This window comes from Heterocephalus glaber, unplaced genomic scaffold (assembly GCF_053883595.1).
Source record: "Heterocephalus glaber isolate CG9 unplaced genomic scaffold, H.glaber_assembly_v1.0 deba00001457, whole genome shotgun sequence".
Taxonomy (NCBI): Eukaryota; Metazoa; Chordata; class Mammalia; order Rodentia; family Bathyergidae; genus Heterocephalus; species Heterocephalus glaber.
In genome coordinates, this window is record NW_028258305.1 from 49,103,236 (window position 1) to 49,120,643 (window position 17,408).

Consider the following 17,408-nt stretch of genomic DNA (forward strand, 5'->3'; position numbering starts at 1 on the left):
ACTACCGGTGTAGTTTCAGCAGCACAGGCGAGAGATGAGGTTGGCATAGGCTGAGGTTTGTGAGCGTGAAGTATGCTCTGCAAGGAGAGCTGCCAAGACCTGCTGACGGACCGGATTCGAAGGAGGTGAAACAGTGAGCGAGTGGCTCCTAAAGATCTGCCTTTCAGCAATCAGAGCATCCTCGAGGATGTGCTAGGTAAAAGCAGATGCGAGTCTGGAGCTCAAAGAGTCTGTGGGCCATCAGAGTCAGACATGCTAATCAGGTTTTAAAATCTCTCCAATGACACAAGAAACAAAGCCCAGACAAAACCAAGGCTGTTTTAGTCACAGGTTCATGCTAAGCACTTTTACCATACCTGAGGTGGGGCTTCGTCACAGTCCCCACCATTTTCCTAACAGACTGTGCCTCACACACCCAGACACTCAGGTCAACCGCAATGGTTTGCCCACTAAGACTCCGGAGGTGGACGTGTTGCTTCACAGGCTCCAAAATTTGCCACAAGCCATTCACTCCCATTCTGGCGATTATCTGCAGTTATTTGAAACACATTTTACAAAAAGTTGTTAAAAGAAACAATTTCGGGACAGAAACTCAAACACTTTATTATGAACTATCACAGGATAGCTCAGGGAGGATTCTTCTGATTTCTTGCTTAGTCAACTTTCTGAAATGAATCAACACCTAGAACATGACAAAAGCAGTCACTGGCTTTGTTCCAGTTAGTAAAATGAGCTACCAAATGCAGAGGCTGGTAGAAAATGGAGGGATGCTATAAGTCATTTTTGTCAAGTTGAGAATTCACCCCTTGACATACGTGTTTAAAGAGAATGGGACAAACAACAAGGAAGAATGGAAACAAACAACTAAGGAAAAACACAACAAAAACCCAAGGTTAATAAAGGAAAATTTTGGTGGAAAAATGGGAGAAAAATCATGAGACAGTGAAGAACTGCTGAAAGAATACATCGTTACATATATTTTAAAAAAAGGGTACTGGCTTTTTAATTCCATGGTGACACATGTTCATTGTGGAAAAATAAAGACATTTTCCCACCCAATAAAAACCAATGCTAAACTTTTTTCTATGGACAGTACAGGTTATTTCATGAACCAAACTGCCTTCAATTCTGTTATTGTAACTACTTTGGTATTTTCTATAGGCTAACTTTTCCTTAGTAAATATTCACACGTTTTTCTTTTCCTGTGTTAGTCAGCAAAGAAATTACATCACATTTGCAATGAAATTAAGTCTGACTGTACAAATACAACCCAGATTTTATTCTCTGGGTAATAACCTCAATTCACAACAAAATACAACGTAGGAGACAAGAGCACAGAAGTCAAAAGACCACCTACCACCTGTATGACAAACTTTCTGAATAAAAACTATTGTCTTTTCCTTTAATGGAGTCTATTCTAAATAGTAAATGTTCTCAAACGGCACATGGATGAAAAGAAAACAAATGACAGAAGTCTTGCTATCTGTAATTTTTTTTTTAAATCTTAATTTTGTGATTTATTCAGTGCCACCATATAATTTGTGTGCTAATTTTTATGAAGAAGTACATATACACAGAAATGTTCCTTCTTCAAGAAATACACAGATACAAACACAAAGCATTCTGTGTAGTTAATGGGAATCCAGTGCTACCACTGTTTCACACCAAGAAGCTGCACTGGTTGAATGTAGCCCTGGGGCACAGATTCAGAGTAAATGTGAAAAGTGGTGAACTCTGAAATGTTTTCTAAAGCATTATTATGGAAGGAAATGAGGGTTCAAAACTATCAACCATATGAAAACATAACTCAGTTTCAGGGAAAGTTCTTGTCGATAGTTTTGGTTTCATTCATGACACTCATTGGATACTGGAATAGACTGGTATGGAAGGGAACTAAGCAATTCCTCTTTCTGGAGAAATACTGCTATAATCTTGTTTATTAAAATGTGACCTTGACTCTAGCATTCAAAATTTAAAAGCATTAGTCATATCTCTTCTAGAAATCTATTTTAGGATACACTCTTAAATATGTACAAATTTATATACAACAAAATTCACTGTAGCATTGCTTGTAATAGTGAGACATGGGGAAGAACCAAGCATTCAGTAATAAAAACACTAATTAAGTAAACTATGTTATGTTCAAATAGTGAAGCCGTAAATTAAAAACTGGTATAGACATGTGTACTGATAAAAAAAAAAACAGCCTCCAAGTTTTAAAATAAAAATAGGTACAAACTAAATTATATATTAGAGATGACAAGAATTACTCTTCTCCCCTTGTGTTTTGTTTTTAAAATGTTATTCATTACTTTTCAGATTAAAATAAATTTTTAAAGGTATGGCCCTATCTGTAAGGAAATAGCTTTAGATAGTTTGCTTCTCGCCTAAGCATTAAGCAACCAAATGTGTTAATATTTTACAAATTTATAAGCGACTAAAAAAGAAATACAACCTAAATGTGGCTTTTGAGGAAAAAGAGATTCCCATTGTCAAGATTTTCTTCAAATTGCCCAACAAGCAGTGGTGTGGTCTCGGGCAAGGCGCATCTATGCTCTGGTCCTCCCTGCTCTAATGTTCAATCCTTCCTCCAATATTTCATTCATTACCTGAGTTAACTGCCTATGCAAATGAGCAGCAGGGAAGACTGCTGCCTGTGCCAGCGTTGTGTATGATGGCACACATAAACACACATTTATCCGTAGGACCATTTTATGAACTGTATTCTTTTAGAGAGTTGTGGTAAAAAAGAAAGAAACGTAGAGGAAGTAGACCTTGGTTTACAGACTTAGCTCTCCAAATATTTCAAAAACACTAGGGTCCTTCTGGAAAGATTTTAACAGAGTATATTACTCTCTGAGGGCAGCCATGCCTAGAAAAGAAAAATGTCTAGAGTTGACTGTATTACAGGTTGAGTCTCTCAAGTTCTTGGGCTCAGAAGTACTTCAGATTTAGGTATATGTGCGTATATATGATGAATCATCTTGGGGATGAAGCCCAAGTTTAAACACAAAGTCTATCTATATTTTATATGCTCCTAGCACACACAGTCTGAAGGCAGTCTTACACAATATTTCACACCTTCTACATGAAACAAAGTTACACGATATGGAGAAACTTCCGCTGTGGCAACATGTTGGTGCTCAGTTTTAAATCTGAAAGCATCAAATTTAAGGGTTAGGGATGCTCAATTAAGTTTCCCACAGATTAGATTATGTCCAGAAAGAGGGTTTTTAACCCCAGAGATACCCTTAATATAACATTATTACACTAAAAACAACTTTTCATGCTATTTTAGTTTCTTATGAAAGAAGCAAACCTGGTTTAAAGAATGAGTAGCCACAGTTCTATTAAAAAACTAGCAATGGTAGTAGAACAGATTATCTGTAAATATTTACGTAGAACATCTATTTTGTCTGTATTTTTAAAATGTGAGTAAACACCACCCTACTATAATAATGGCTACCTGAACACAACTGGTATGAATAATAGTGACAAAAGTCTGGAACTGAGTGGTCTATTGGTTTCCAGAGGGTCAAACATGAGCTATCTCCGTGCTGACACATTTGTTCTCCATTTTCCTTCCTTTAGTCATGTGATACATTGTAGAATGTCTCGCACTGCCAGTCCTCTGGTTAGCATATTCTTTAATCTATCTCAAAGTCTTTTAAATGTACAGTCCCCATGTATTCACCAAAATGGATTTAAAAAATATTAAGCTATCTAATCAAAGTCTTTCAATATGGACAAAAGTTTTTAAAAATACATTATTAAGTTCTGGCTTTAAAATTAATCCATGCTCTTATAAAGTGACAATAATATCACTTTTTAATTATTTTGGAAAGTAAAAATTATTCCTTTCCATTGTTCAATCATACAATGCCCAGGATTGCTGGAAAACACAAGGTAAATACTAGAGGCTTTGTCATTTAAGACGGGAGAAAAGGTCTATAGGACAGAAAATAAGGCTCTGTTGACACTACGTAGGTAGGAACGCCAAAAAATTTCTCCAGAGGGAGAGTTCAGGAGGAGCACAATTGGCAGGGCAATCCAAATGCTCCCAGGACCGGAGGAACAAAGCCTACTGCAAGCTCCTGCTGACCCCAGGCTTCAAGTGACTCAGCCTGGTGGCCCGGTTCCCGCCGGGAACACCTTTGCCTGGAATACCTGCTTCTTCACGTGCACGTGTACACGCTTCTCCCAGGCAGTGGCAGGAGAGGAGGGTGCACAGCGCTCCCGGGCGGGAAGGCAGAGGCCACCGGCCCACCGGCCCCGGGAGGGAGAGTGGCCGAACTCCCAGCCACTCACCTGGCGCCCTCAGTCCCCGCTCCCGGCCCGGCGCACCCGGCCAGGCTCCTGCCAGACCTGGCCGCTTAGGCGTGCCCCTCGGGAGTCCTAAACAGCAAAGATTAAAACTACAAATGCATATAAAATTCCAAAAAGGCACGGAAGGCAACAGCCTTTAAGGTACTGAACTACAATGCACAGATGGTTCTCGTATGGTCGCGTTTTGTGGTGTGGGATTTGGTGATTCCCTGCTCAAATCCTGTAACTATGCATGGTCAATCTGATCGTGCAATCAATATATACTAAATAAAAATGAATCTTCAAACATACCTACAATTCTTAAGAATTAATATGGCACAAGAAAAGGCAATCAACAGAACAAGAGATAAATAACTAGGCTATGAATGGTTTCAATTTATTTAGTTTACTTAAATCTGTAGCAACAAAATAAGAACACATAGCAAACATTATAACCAGGAATGCCTTCAATTTATTTAGTTTAGTGAAGAGAGCATTGGACTTGGAGTATGGAAAAATCCTAGGATTTTGGTCTTGGAGCTCCATAATCTCCAAAATGGCAGGTATTAAACCAGATCAACTGCAAGATTTAATATCCTTTGAATCTCATGACCAGTTTTTTTTTTTTTTTTGCCTTTTGGTACTGGGGATCAAACTCGGGACCTTGTGCTTGCAAGGCAGGCAGTGGAACCACTGAGTTAAATCCCTGGCTCTCGTGACCAATTTTGGTAGTTTAGTATTAAAAAATCATTCTATTTCAGAAATTAATGTTTGGTAGAAAGGACATAAATTTCTACTTAAATACAGGGTTTAAGAATCCACTTCAAGTTAAAACAAAAACAAAACCTGAACCTTTGATGTAACCATATGGTGCCCATAAATGAATTTATGCTCCTAAAACTTCCTTAAAAGCTAGTAAGATTTTATTGGTTAATTATAAAACTGAATGAGGTGAGAAAAACACAATGTTGCTAATTTCACTAACGAATCAAATTTAAAGAACATAAAAAGAAGTCAGATTGATTTATGCAAAACAAACATTTAAAAGAACAAGTTTTCTAATTTATTATAAATTTAAGCAGAAAAATTATAAAGTTTAACAAAAAGGCAGGAAATAGTTAAATCTTCCAAATCCAGTTAAGATGATTATATTTTCATATAATGATTAGTAAATGGTGTAGACTTTCAGTACAAGATTGTATTGTACAGGATTTATCATACAATTTCACTAATTATGTTATTTATTTATTTTGGGGTTTTTTTTTGAGGCAGGGTCTCGCTTTGTAGCCCAAGCAGGCCTTGAGCTTGCAGCGATCCTCCTGCCTCAGCCTCCCCAGTGCTGGGATTACAGGGGTGTGCCACTGCACCCCGCTACTAATTATGTTTTTTAAAATTAAGTTTTCAAATTTACTTTCATGTGAATTTAGCCTGAACTTTGGGGCTTACTCTAACCCAGGTTTAACCCCCCTGTTACCAACAGATATTTATCAAATCTTTACTACCAGGAATGCTTCTAGGATGGTGCGGGAGATGTACAAAGAATGGAAAAATCAGGTTCTGCATTTAAGGACCTTGGTAGGATGAGATGTAGAAAAAACGGGCAATTTAACAATGTGAGAAGTTCAGGAACTTATGTTAAGAAGAGGAGGCCCCAGGACTACACAGAAAAGAGGTGCCCTATCTTGTCTTGGGCATAAAGGATGTGACATCTAAGAGGGACCTCCCAGATGCTTCCCACTAGTTACCAACAAGGATCGTGTGGTCCCGGTTCATTAATCCTTGGCAAAGGCCACAATAATACAGTTTTTCTTTCTTTCTTTCTTTCTTTTTTTTTTGGTACCGGGGATCGCACTCAGTACCTTGCGCTTGGGAGGCAGGGGGCGGCACTAGAGCTAAATCCCCGGCCCGCAATACTACAATTTTGACTGCGTTTAGAAGTAGAAATTGACTTCGAAGGAGGAAATTTCATTACCGGAGTATGGACTTCACTTTGATGGCGGAGGTCAGCAAATGACACTCCTTCTCAGAGACGGGGCTCGGGATCACGGAACGCAGGGAGCAGGTCAGCTCACTGCTCGGGAGGCTGCGCGGGGCGCCGGGGGAGCAGGGACCACACGCACAGGCGCAGGGCAGGGCAGAGCCTCGCGCGGGCGCCGCCCCAGGAGGCCGGGAGGCGGTGCACAGCTCAGCAGCGAGCCGAGCCGCCCGCAGGCAGGGCCGCCGCGCCGGCCTGCAGTCCCCGGACTTACCGGACGCCGCCTCCTCCTAGGTCTCAGAGAAGCCCCGCTGCCCCTCACCAGGGGGCCCCAAGCCCGACCGCCCAGCCCCTGAGCTCCCACCAGAAGGAAACCCGAGATCCTCCTTTCCTCGCGCAGAGCCCGCGCTTCGGCCGCCGGCCCCGCCTCTTCCGCAAAGCAGCGCGCCCGCTCCCCGCGGGCTCCTAAGGTAGCCGGCAGCCGACGCAGGCGTGGAGCGTTGCCCGGACGCCCAGGGTCGGGCCCCAAAGCTCCCGCCCCGCCGCTAGCGCCAACCAGCTTTCCCCGCCCGCGGGCACATCCGGCCCCCGGACCCCAGGGGCGCGAACCCCCGAGCACGCACGCGCGCGGGCGCGAGGGGCGGGGCGCAGGCGCAGACGGTTCGGCGGTGGGCTCCAGTTCCGGGCCGCGGTCGCTGTGGCGGGTGCGGCTTCCCGCGGGCTGACGGCGGCCTCGGGGCGGCCTTCGTCGCCGGTCGCCCTTGCGGAGCCCCGGTGGCCGGGCTGCTCCGGACCGTCGCGACCCATCGGAGGTGGGTGAGGCGCTCGCCCCGCCCCGCCGGACCGCCCCGCCCTGGGCCGCGGGTCCGGCGTGCGCAGAGGGCAGCGGGCGCCCTGGCCCGGCTCGGGCGGCGGCTCGGCTGGGCTTCCCTTGCCGCGTGTCCTGGGGCGGGCGGGCGCTCTGCCCGAGCCTCGTCCTCAGCCGTGTCCGGGACCCGTGGCTGCCCCGGCCGGCCGGAAGCCGAGGGCCCCGCCGCGTCCCGCGAGGCCGCAGTGGGGCTGCAGCTGCGCCGGGCCGGGCCGTGCGCCCCGCGGGAGGGACCCGCGCTCAGGGGTGGTCGCTCCGCGTCGCGCCAGCGCTGTGCGTTCTAGCAGTTGTTCTTAGATGTTGGCTGTCAACTTCTCTTCTTGAGTAGGCGCGTGCACAAAAAGTCTTGGAGACCGCCAGTGTATTGCTTAAAAGCATGTCTGTTCGCGGCGGAAACAGAACTCTGGTACTCGGGCAGCTTAGTACGGTCTCTTTAAATGCCTAACTCAAGATTCTTAAATACGGCAAGTATAGTTGTTTATTGATGTCTGTCTGTAATAAGTGTAAACCATAAAGCATTTGGTATTGAGCCTGGCAAAAAGTGTAAGTGGCGTTTTAAAGTTGTTACAGTGGAAAATATGTTTTATTTGCCGAAGTTTTGAGAGCCTAATCTGCCAAAATCTTGATTGTTTCAAAATCAAAATTAGGTAAATAAATCAAAGATGTACCTGTCTGGGTGGGGCGTAGCTTAGTGATAGAGTGCTTAGTATGCCCGAGGGCTTGAGTTCAGTCTCCAGCACCAAAAAGAAAGAAAAGTACTTGGCTTACTTTCAGGAATTAATCACTCCAAATGTTACCATGGTACTGTATTATGAATTATATTTAAGCCATCATCATCCACAGCTCTATGTAAAAACCTTAAATCCAGCTGAGCGTCAGGTGCACTCACTTACACAATACTTTATCTGGCAGTACCCACGGTTGAATGCAGGGTTTTTGCATTGAGCTACACCACCAGCCCTTTTTATATTTTAAGACGAGGTCTGGATAAATCACTGGGTTGTCCTCAAGACTCAAAATTGTGTTCCTCCTGCCTCAGCCTCCCAGAGTGCTGGGATTGCAGGCATGTGCCAGCATGCCTGGTTAAGGTTAGCAGTTTTGATAGACTGAATTAGTTGTGTCTTTTCTCACGCAACGGGCCTTTGTCATCTGATTCAAACTATTTTCTGTAGTTTTCTTTCTTCCATTCCTGAATCCCACTTCTCCCACAGAATTTATTTTACTCCTGGCCTTTGTCAGTGTCCTAGGAGCACATTGAAGGTAGCATTTTCCAACAAAACAAATGGATTATTGAGCGTCTCTCCTTGGCAAACCTCTGTCTTATGATAGCAGTTAGCATTAAGTGAGAAGATGAAACCTAAATGAGACCTTACAAAAGCAAGGCCAAAGTTTGACTTAATTAGAACATTGGAAGGACGCACAGAATTTTTTGTAGTTTTAATAAAGGATCGACAAGAAGATAAAGAATAAATTAATAAGGCCGAGGATTTAGCTCAGTGGTAGCATGCCTGCCTTGCAAGCACAAGTTCCTGAGTTCGATCCCCGGTACCAAAAAAAAAAAAAGTATAAATTAATAACCTATTTCACTGCTTATGAATAATTAAATTGTCAGTTAAACTCAGTTTATGCAGTAGGAAACTGGATGTTGAAAAGGTTTGACTTGGTTTGGCAGACCTGGGTTTGACTCTGAGCTCTGCTAAGTTGTTGAACTACATAAGCCTTTATGAATTAGAACTAAGTTAATAGCTACAAGTTCAAGTGTTTGGCTTGAGCCTCAGTTCGTCTTTCTGAAAGGTAAAGGCCTTACTTTCCTCATAGAGATGTGGAAGATCAAGGATATAAAGCAAAGTGTTACTCAACAAATATTAATTCTGCTCAACAGGAGTTGTACCCAGTCTTTTAAATCTCTTGATTTCATTCCTTTCTCCTCATTCCTGGCATTACCAGTTTTTATACAGTCATTCATAGTTAGAAACCAGTCTCTTCTTTGTTGTTCTGTCTGGTCTGTCCAGTGTATGGAGACCACAGGCATGTTTTCAACACACAAATCTGGGTGTTCATATTTTATTACCTGAAATGCTTATTTGTGCAGTACTTCCCAATTTTGCTGGTCTTGAATTGAGGCTGAAAGAGCTGCCAAACATAACTTGAAATGAATAATTATTGTAAAATATTTCATAAGCTGGGTAAGTTAATATAGCAATAATGCACTGTACTTTGTTTGTGCCACCCCTAAAACCCCCGTCTGTGTCAACTTGTCCCTGTTTGATAACTCCGGGTGGGCCTTCCCCCTCTGGTGGGGTAGCCTGTTTCCTGATAGACTAGAAGCCAGCCTTGAAGTGTGTTTATCTAAGCACCCAACCTTGAAACCATGGAAAATTGCCTAATGCTGCTTTATCACATCTCTGCCACATTCTGCTGGGTAACCGCAACTTAAGCTACCCTGTAAAAGGTATAAAAAGGAGAAATTGTTTTAACTCGTGGTCGGCCTAGAAGGACTTGTTTCCTGAGGCTGGCCATTGCCTGGCAATAAACTTTTTTTTTTTACCCTACTGTCCTGGTCTCTGAAAGATCATTTCGACTCCCGATTTGCCACAACAGAATTTTTGATGAGAGAACTTACAGTTATTCACTTCCATATTTATATTATTATGAAGTGAATCTCATTTGATTTCATCATATATTCCAATGTACTTAATTTAGTACATTGAAAAATAAGGTTGTTTAATGTAGAATGAATGTCTTTTTATGTGGGAAAAGGGGAGTTGGAAAATGACTTCCATACAATCCATTGCAGTCAGAAGTAGCCTTAAAAAAAATCCTGATAATTTAAATTCTTTTCTAAAACTTGACTGTTGTAATTCTGTCTGTCACTATCATTAATTTCCACCTTTATATTTTTAATTACAAATTAATAGATACTTAGTAGGACTTCAAAGTAAGAAATTTTTAATTTTATAATTTACATGATCTTTCAAATGTCCTACATGTCTGTATGTTATAGTGAACCTCCTCAACCTTTAGTTTTTCCTTTGAACTTGTTTTTCTTTGATGATCTGTACTGTCTCCACAGATGGAATTTGCTTCCTGTAAGAAAGAAATAGTATGTTCATTAATTCAGATTGTTAGGCATGATGGTACACACTGGTCCTCTCAGCTTCTCCACAGGCTGAGGCAGGAGGACTTATACATTCCATGCCAGCCTGGCCAATTTGGCTAGTCCTTCTCTCCAAATAAGTAACAAAAAGGGCTGGGCATGTAGCCCAGTGGTAGATTGCTGCTGGATTTGATCCCTCCAACTGCAGAACAAGCAACAACAACAAAAATGCAGCAAGTTAACTAGCAGAAACTATGTAGAGCTGGATTTAGCTCAGTGGTGCCACGCCTGCCTCATAAGTGCAAGGTCCTGTTCTATCCCAAGTACCACAAAAGACAAAACAAAACAATGAACTATAAATAAACTATATAGAGCTTTATCAATATATCCAAAATGCCAGAGACATTTTGTGCATTACACAATACTTAGATTTTTTTATTTTTGCATTTGTATGTCTTTATACTCTTGGAAACGGTTTTACTATTCTTAACCTGTGTTTAGCTCTCAGGACATTACTGTTTTTAAAAACTCATTAAAAATTCATTTTTAGAAGTTCATTCATAAATTACAAAGTGATTGTCATTTTAGTATGTGTGCTGCCGGAGTGAGCACATAAAGTGATTGCCATTTTAAAAGGTAGGATCCTTCAGGTTAGATGCAGGTTATCTTGGCAACCTAGTAGAGAACTGCAAATCTCTGGCTATGCCCAGCAGATAAAAAAAATAGTGTTTGAGCTCATCACACTTAGCCTACTGCATCTCCTTCCTCCCAGTTTTACTTGAAAACTGCTGTTTTCTAGTGGTAAAATACTAAAATCAGCTGATATCTGAGTGCCTGTTGTCAGATCATCCATTAAGTGTTAATAAAAATAGTATTTAAAATGATATTTAACTTTGGGAAACCGAAAGGAATGGCTTCTCTTCGCTCTTCCTTAACAAATAATTGCTTAGTGGTTGAGAAGGGAATAGAGAATGGGTGAGAGGAGGAAATGTTACTAGAATAATGGGCTGGTAAAATTTCAGGTAGTGTAACGGCAAGGTGAAACACACTGAGTCTTGTTATTAAATAGTTTGAAAATAGATTGGATTTTGAAGTTTTGGCTTCTATAAGAGGTTCAAAATAAAAACTTATTTGCAAAGAAGATCCTGAATGCTATGCAGCTATGGCTGTAATGTTTTTGTTTCATAAGACATTTGTTTACAGATAAGTGTCCTTATTTGGATGTTAATTCATATACCTTTTAAATGATATTTGATTAGGTTTTCCATTGGCTTCAAAAAAGGATGAGGCCTTATTGTTTAACCTGGTTTACTGTAGCTCTTCTCAAACTTTGTAGAATGGTGTTTATGAGTCACCTGAAGTCTTGTGAAGATTCTGACCCATTTGCTCTAGGGTGGGGCTGAGATGTTGGATACCTAATCAGTAGTGTGCCACACTCTTGAGTATCAAGTCTGCGCTGCTCTGGCTTTATTCTTGCTCTCAGTGCTTGTCATTTAGGGTGCTGTGTCCCAGACTTGCTCGTAGTGTGCCCTGCAGCAGTAGTTGGCAGAGTGCAGTGCAGGGATTCATGAAACTCGTTGCGGAGATCTACAAGGTCAACACTGTTTTCACAGTAATAGTGAAACATTATTTGCTTTTTTTTTACTGTCATTCACTTAGTGTTGAGTGAAGTTTTCCAGAGTTATATATGGGGGATGTCTTTGGTGACTGACAGAAAGTGTGCTTGTGTGTTATCAAGTTTCTCAATTTTAATTTTTAATATGGTAAACATTGATACAAGTAGAAGTTCTTCAGTAACTTTTTAAGCGATCATAGCCTTTGAAAACTGCTGCCTTAGGTATTGGGCCATGGACATAAGAGACTCAGATCTCATGTAGAATTTAACCAGAACTGTTTCTTTAGCTGTGATGACAGAGGGGCTGGGTAGCAGTTTCAGTTCCCATGTGGTCCAAGGACAACGAAGTGAGGGTAGACTCCTCCCCTCTGGGTAGTGGTGAAAGTCCTGACTTTTCACTAGGCCCTTGACTGGAGCTGCTGGGTGTGGGGTGGGGTGACACATGGCACATGCTTACTACCTGGGGTGGGTGGAAGTGGGTGCTCTGAGTGGGCTCCCCAGCACCATTGTCATGGCTCCCTACTTGGCCTACTGCGTGTTCACTGACTACCCCAGTAGGCTGTTGAGATGCTGCCTTTTAACTTTGCCAGGCTGGAAGTCCAGTTGTCCTTTGCTGCCATGCGTGGGGAAGGAGGCATTTTTTAATGGTGGTGTCTGCCTGGAATAGGGCACTTAGTGTGTAAAAGTGTGTGTGTGTGTGTGTCTTAGTCGTACCAGGCTTCTTTTGGGCCTCCATATGGAGTGAGCAGGCTTTTCTTGTGCCCCTACCCCCAGACCTTTTGGTGCTTCCCAGTTGCCCCATCCCCCTCGAGTCTGGGGTATTTGAGGCTTGACAAAAACTGGGAACCCAGCACTGTGTCCTTCCTGAGCTCAGAGTCTTTCAGTGGTCTCTTCACCTTCCAGGGTCGTCTTATGCTTGTGTTATATATTATGTCCAAGGTTTTTAGTTTCACTTAGCCGGAAGAATAGAAAAAAGTACATCTATCTGCAAGAATTTCTGATTTCTTTTTTAACTTGTATTCTGGGAGGAGGTATTAGTCACAAAGCATTAGCTCTACTGCATACCCCTTATATTTAGTTGCGTAAAAGTATGTGAATAAACATTAAAATATCCTCATTGGAGAAAAACTTGAGAAACCAAAGACTAGTTTGGAGAAAAGTATTCAAAATATTCTCAAACTTAATAGAATTTACATGAAAAGAATCATGACTGTAGTGGACGATTGTACAAAACAAGGTAACTAAGGTGAATCTTTATCAGTGTTTTAGAAAATAAAATTACAAAAAATTTGATTCAGGAGCATGTAGTGAACCTGTAAAAGCCAGTGTATAAAAGAAGTCGAGTGATTACATAAAATTAGCCTTTACTGTCCAATAGGCCTAAGTGTAGTTCTTTCTTGTTTTCAAAAGACACTTAAATGTCTTGGAGTAGACATTTTGGAGCCTGAAGAAAAGGGACAAACTGCCCACTTCGTTGAGTAAAGAAGCATGCCCTGTTGTAACAGAGGTGGCTCTCCCAAAGTTACTCCGATGTATACATGAATGTAAATGTAATATTGCAGCATTGATTCTGTCAGTGTCATCTTGGAAAACTGGATTAAGAAGTTAAACACTGAGCGAATGCCCTTGTCTCCACTCCCCTCCCACCACACGTGTCTTACGACTGGGTCTTGGCCTGTGTGTATCACCAGGGAGAGCTCTCATCTCTCCCTAAGGACTGACTGGAACTTTCCACCCACACCCAGGAGGGAGGGAGCAAAGCCAGCCTGTTCAGGCTGCTGTTGCTGTGGGGAGGAGAGTGGAGTGTGCGGTACAGACAAGGTTGCCACGGTCCAGAGCTTGGGGACTGAAGTGACGTGAGGATCCATTCCTTGTATTTTCTTGTATCTTAGTCCTCACATTCTTCAGCTTTTGAGGGGGTTGAGTTAGGGGCTTGGTATGTATGTAGTTCAGGCTGGCCTTGAACTCCCAGTGATCCTCCCGCCTCAGCCTCTTGAGAGCTAAGATTGCAGCCATCATGCACCACTACACCCAGCTCATATTCTTTTTTTTTTTTTTTGGTACTGGGCATTGAACTCAGGTCCTTGCGCTTGCGCAGCAGGTGGCAAAACCACTGAACTAAATCCCTGGCCTCATATTCTTGTATTTTAGGTTTGTTTGTTCTTTGGTGAATTGAACCCATAGTCTTTATTCTCTCAGCCCTTTCTATCTTTTGTTTTGAGATAGGATCTTACTGAGTTACCCAGGGGACTTAAAATTTGAGATCCTCCTGTAGCCTCCCAGAGTGCCTAGGATTACAAGTGTATATCATCACACCCAGCAGCATTTTTGATTATGTATGTTTTTTCTCCATTTATTTAGCCAACAGTTATTAGGTGCCTGTTATTTTAGATTTTAAATGTATTTTAAAGAGAAAAGTGAAAGCTGCAATCAGGCGTAAAGTTTAATTTCAGAGACTTAACAGCTTTGCATAGTCAGTATATATTTAACAGCATATTGTGTAATTCTATTTTTTTTTTTTTTTTGGTACCAGGGATCAAACTCAGGGTCCTGGCGCTTGTGCAGCAGGCGGCAAAACCATTGAGCTAAATCCCCAGCCTCATCTTGTGTAATTCTAAATATTTCCTAGGTTTATGTTTTGTAGTATATTGGGAAAAACAATAAACAACATGGACTATTTGGAGAACAGTTAGGGAAACTTCTGGTGCTAGGCAACACTGCTTCAAAATATGCCTCTGGGAAAATACTTAAAAATTAAAAGCTTTATAAGATTTGCTGTTACTTTATAACTTTGAAAAATGGTATGATTGCTCTGGAATAAATTTAGGAAGTGCTGTGCCATCTATTAATACACTAGAAAACTAGAAACCGTAGTTTCACAAATAAAATCTTTTATCTTTTGTGAATTTGGCATCAAGACATTTAGGTAGGCTCATGCTGGCAAAATCGTGGTTGTGAGTAACTCTGAAGTAAGTTTAGCTGGTGTAGAGGATGCACATGCTTTCCTTCAGGTGCCATAATCGGTTAGCCTGCCAGCCTGGGGATGAGAAGCCTGGCCTGGTCTGGGCACTGAAATGTCAACAGAGCTCATTCCTTTCCGGAGGCTCTAGGGGAAATCTTTTATTTGCTTTTTCCAGAATTACTCAGAGCTTCTTCTCTATGCAGTTGAGAAGACTTTAATTTTTAAAGTAGAAGTACGTAAATTTAATGACTGAGTGTGATTTATTCCATGAAGTCCAATGCTCCTAGCATAATTGTGTGCATGCTGTGCTGACTTACCTCACTGTCACTATCCAGCTTTGTTCAGGCCAGATGGCCAAAAGAAAGGAAGACAGTTTGCCCTCTCCTGAAACTGCCAAAAGACCGAGACGAGAGCCAGAGGATTTCGGTAGAGACAGTGACGAGGACGAATGTTCAGTTTCTTTGACTAAAGGCGGCTCTACTTTGGTAAGTACAAAGTTACAGAATTAAGTTTTCGGTTGATCGTATTCTCATGCCTCCTTTATAATGTCATATTCCATGATAGTTCATAATTAGGAAAAAGCAGTAGACCTTTAAAGAGCAGAGGTAAAAATACTAAGTGATTTTGAGGTCTGTGTTAATTACTAGAAAAATAGAATAATAAAAATGAATAAAATTGACAGACTTCTAATAAGACCAACCAAGAAGAAAAACGGGAGACAAAGACAGAAATTACCAATGTTGGGAGTGAAATAGGGCTGGCTGTAAACCCTGCAGACATCAAAAAGATGAGGAAATATAGACAGCAGCTCTGCGACACATAACTGAAAATTTAGGTGAAGTGGACCAACCTCTTAAGCAAAAGCAGCCACAACTCACCAGTATGGAGTAGACAACTTGCATAGCTATGAAGGAAATTTAATTCATATTTTAACATCACCATGCCCACTTGGGGTCACTAGAGAGGTGTAGCCTAAGTTTAGAAAAGAGTTAACGTGAATTCAGTAGTCTTTTCCAGAAGAGGGGATGCTTTTCAATTCGTTATATTGGTACCAAAACTAGAGGAGGAACCAAAAAAAGCAAATATATACCCATTTACCTCATGAATACAGACAAAGAAGTCTTTAACAGTACTACAAAATAGACTTCAGCAGCATGTAAAAAGAATTACACACTGTGATCAAATGGGTTTCTTCTAGCTTGTATCTAGATGTCCCCCAAAAGCCTCATGTACTCATAGGTGGGGCTTTTCAGAGCTGGCTGGATCTAGGGAGTGTGATACTGGGATTAAGGGTATGTGATAAACTGAGTTTAGCATAGTTCTGGGTGTGGATAATGGAAGCCCCAGCCTGCATGTGGGTGGCACCAATCAAAAGACTGGGAGGGGGGGAAATCAGGATTTGCTGCTTGCTTGCTGCTGCTTGCTGCTCCTTGCTGCTCCTTCTGACTACCCTGCCATGGACTCTTCCTCTTCTTCAATGCCCCTCTGCTATGCCTCCCTGCCTTAGAACCAGCTGACTATGGACTGAAACCTCTACACACTGTGAGCTGGAGTAAATCTTTCCTCCCTCCTTTAACTTGTGGGTGTCAGATATTTTGTCTCAGCAAGGAGAAAGTAACTAAGACAGAATGCGAGGTTGGTTCTGATTCTGAAAATGAATGTAATTCACCATATTACAGACTAAAGACAAAGCATATTTTTCACTGGATACAGCAAAAGTATTTCACATATTTGATGTCCTTTCCCATTAAAACTCAGAAAAATCGGATTAGAGGGAACTCCCTTAGCATAATAAAGAATATTAAGAGAAAAACCTACAAGTAATATTCTTAGTGGTAAAATATTGAATACTTTTCTCAAATCAGGAATAAGACCAGAATTACAACTCTTATTCACAGTAGTGCTGGGAGATTTAGCTAGTGCAAATAAAGCAGGAAATGGAAACAGAAGATACAGAAGTTAAAAAATAAAGAAATAGAACTGTCCCTGTTTGCAGATCACCTGACTGTTTACATGGAATATCTCAGGGAACATACAAAAAATGTTTAGAACTGAAAAGTACATTTAGCAAAGTTACAACTTATAAGATAAACATTTTTAAAAATTAAATTTTTATATATTGTCATGGAACATAGGAACATTAAAGTTCAAATATATCATTTATAATCACTGAAAAGAAAATGTTTCAGGATGCAAATTAGAGCAACAAAATACCATTTAACACCTGTTAGAATGGTGAAAATCCAGACTACTGTCACCACCGAGTGCTGGGAAGGGGGTGTACCAACAGGAAGTCTCCATCACTCCTGGAGAATGTAAAATGTTTCAGGTACTTTAGGAGACAGGTTAGCTGCTCCTTACAAAGCTAAGCATACTCTGACACAATCCAGCAGTCACACACCTTGGTATTTAATTGAAAACTCATGAGCACGTAAAGAGCTGCACACAAATTTTTATAACAGTTTATTCATAATTTCCAAAACTTGAAAGCGAACAAATGTTGTTTAGTAGGTGAATGGATCAATGAGCTATAGTGCATCCAGACGATATATTTTTTAATGCTAAAAAGAAGTGAGCTATCAAGGT

At 41.5% G+C, this 17,408-nt stretch overlaps 2 protein-coding genes across 9 annotated transcripts in view; one reads left to right on the forward strand and one right to left on the reverse strand.

Moving 5' to 3' along the window:
* Positions 1–6,854, reverse strand: part of Gen1 (GEN1 structure-specific endonuclease) — a 28,755-nt gene extending 21,901 nt beyond the window's left edge. Inside the window, exons 1-2 of one of the 4 annotated variants that reach the window (XM_004839026.4) lie at positions 6,645–6,854; positions 357–529 (exon numbers count right to left, since the gene is read on the reverse strand). In XM_004839026.4, coding sequence (XP_004839083.1) covers positions 357–517 — 161 coding nt within the window. In that variant the 5' untranslated portion in view covers positions 518–529; positions 6,645–6,854. Of the gene's footprint in view, positions 1–356; positions 530–6,277 lie in introns of all 4 variants that reach the window. The other 3 variants (XM_004839025.4, XM_004839024.4, XM_004839028.4) reach the window with 3 other exon arrangements.
* A 12-nt stretch (positions 6,855–6,866) lies between these two features.
* Positions 6,867–17,408, forward strand: part of Smc6 (structural maintenance of chromosomes 6) — a 77,286-nt gene continuing 66,744 nt past the window's right edge. The window contains exons 1-2 of one of the 5 annotated variants that reach the window (XM_087216677.1): positions 6,867–7,092; positions 15,158–15,307. In XM_087216677.1, coding sequence (XP_087072803.1) covers positions 15,173–15,307 — 135 coding nt within the window. In that variant the 5' untranslated portion in view covers positions 6,867–7,092; positions 15,158–15,172. Of the gene's footprint in view, positions 7,093–7,387; positions 7,613–15,157; positions 15,308–17,408 lie in introns of those variants that run through there. The other 4 variants (XM_087216675.1, XM_087216678.1, XM_087216674.1 and 1 more) reach the window with 4 other exon arrangements.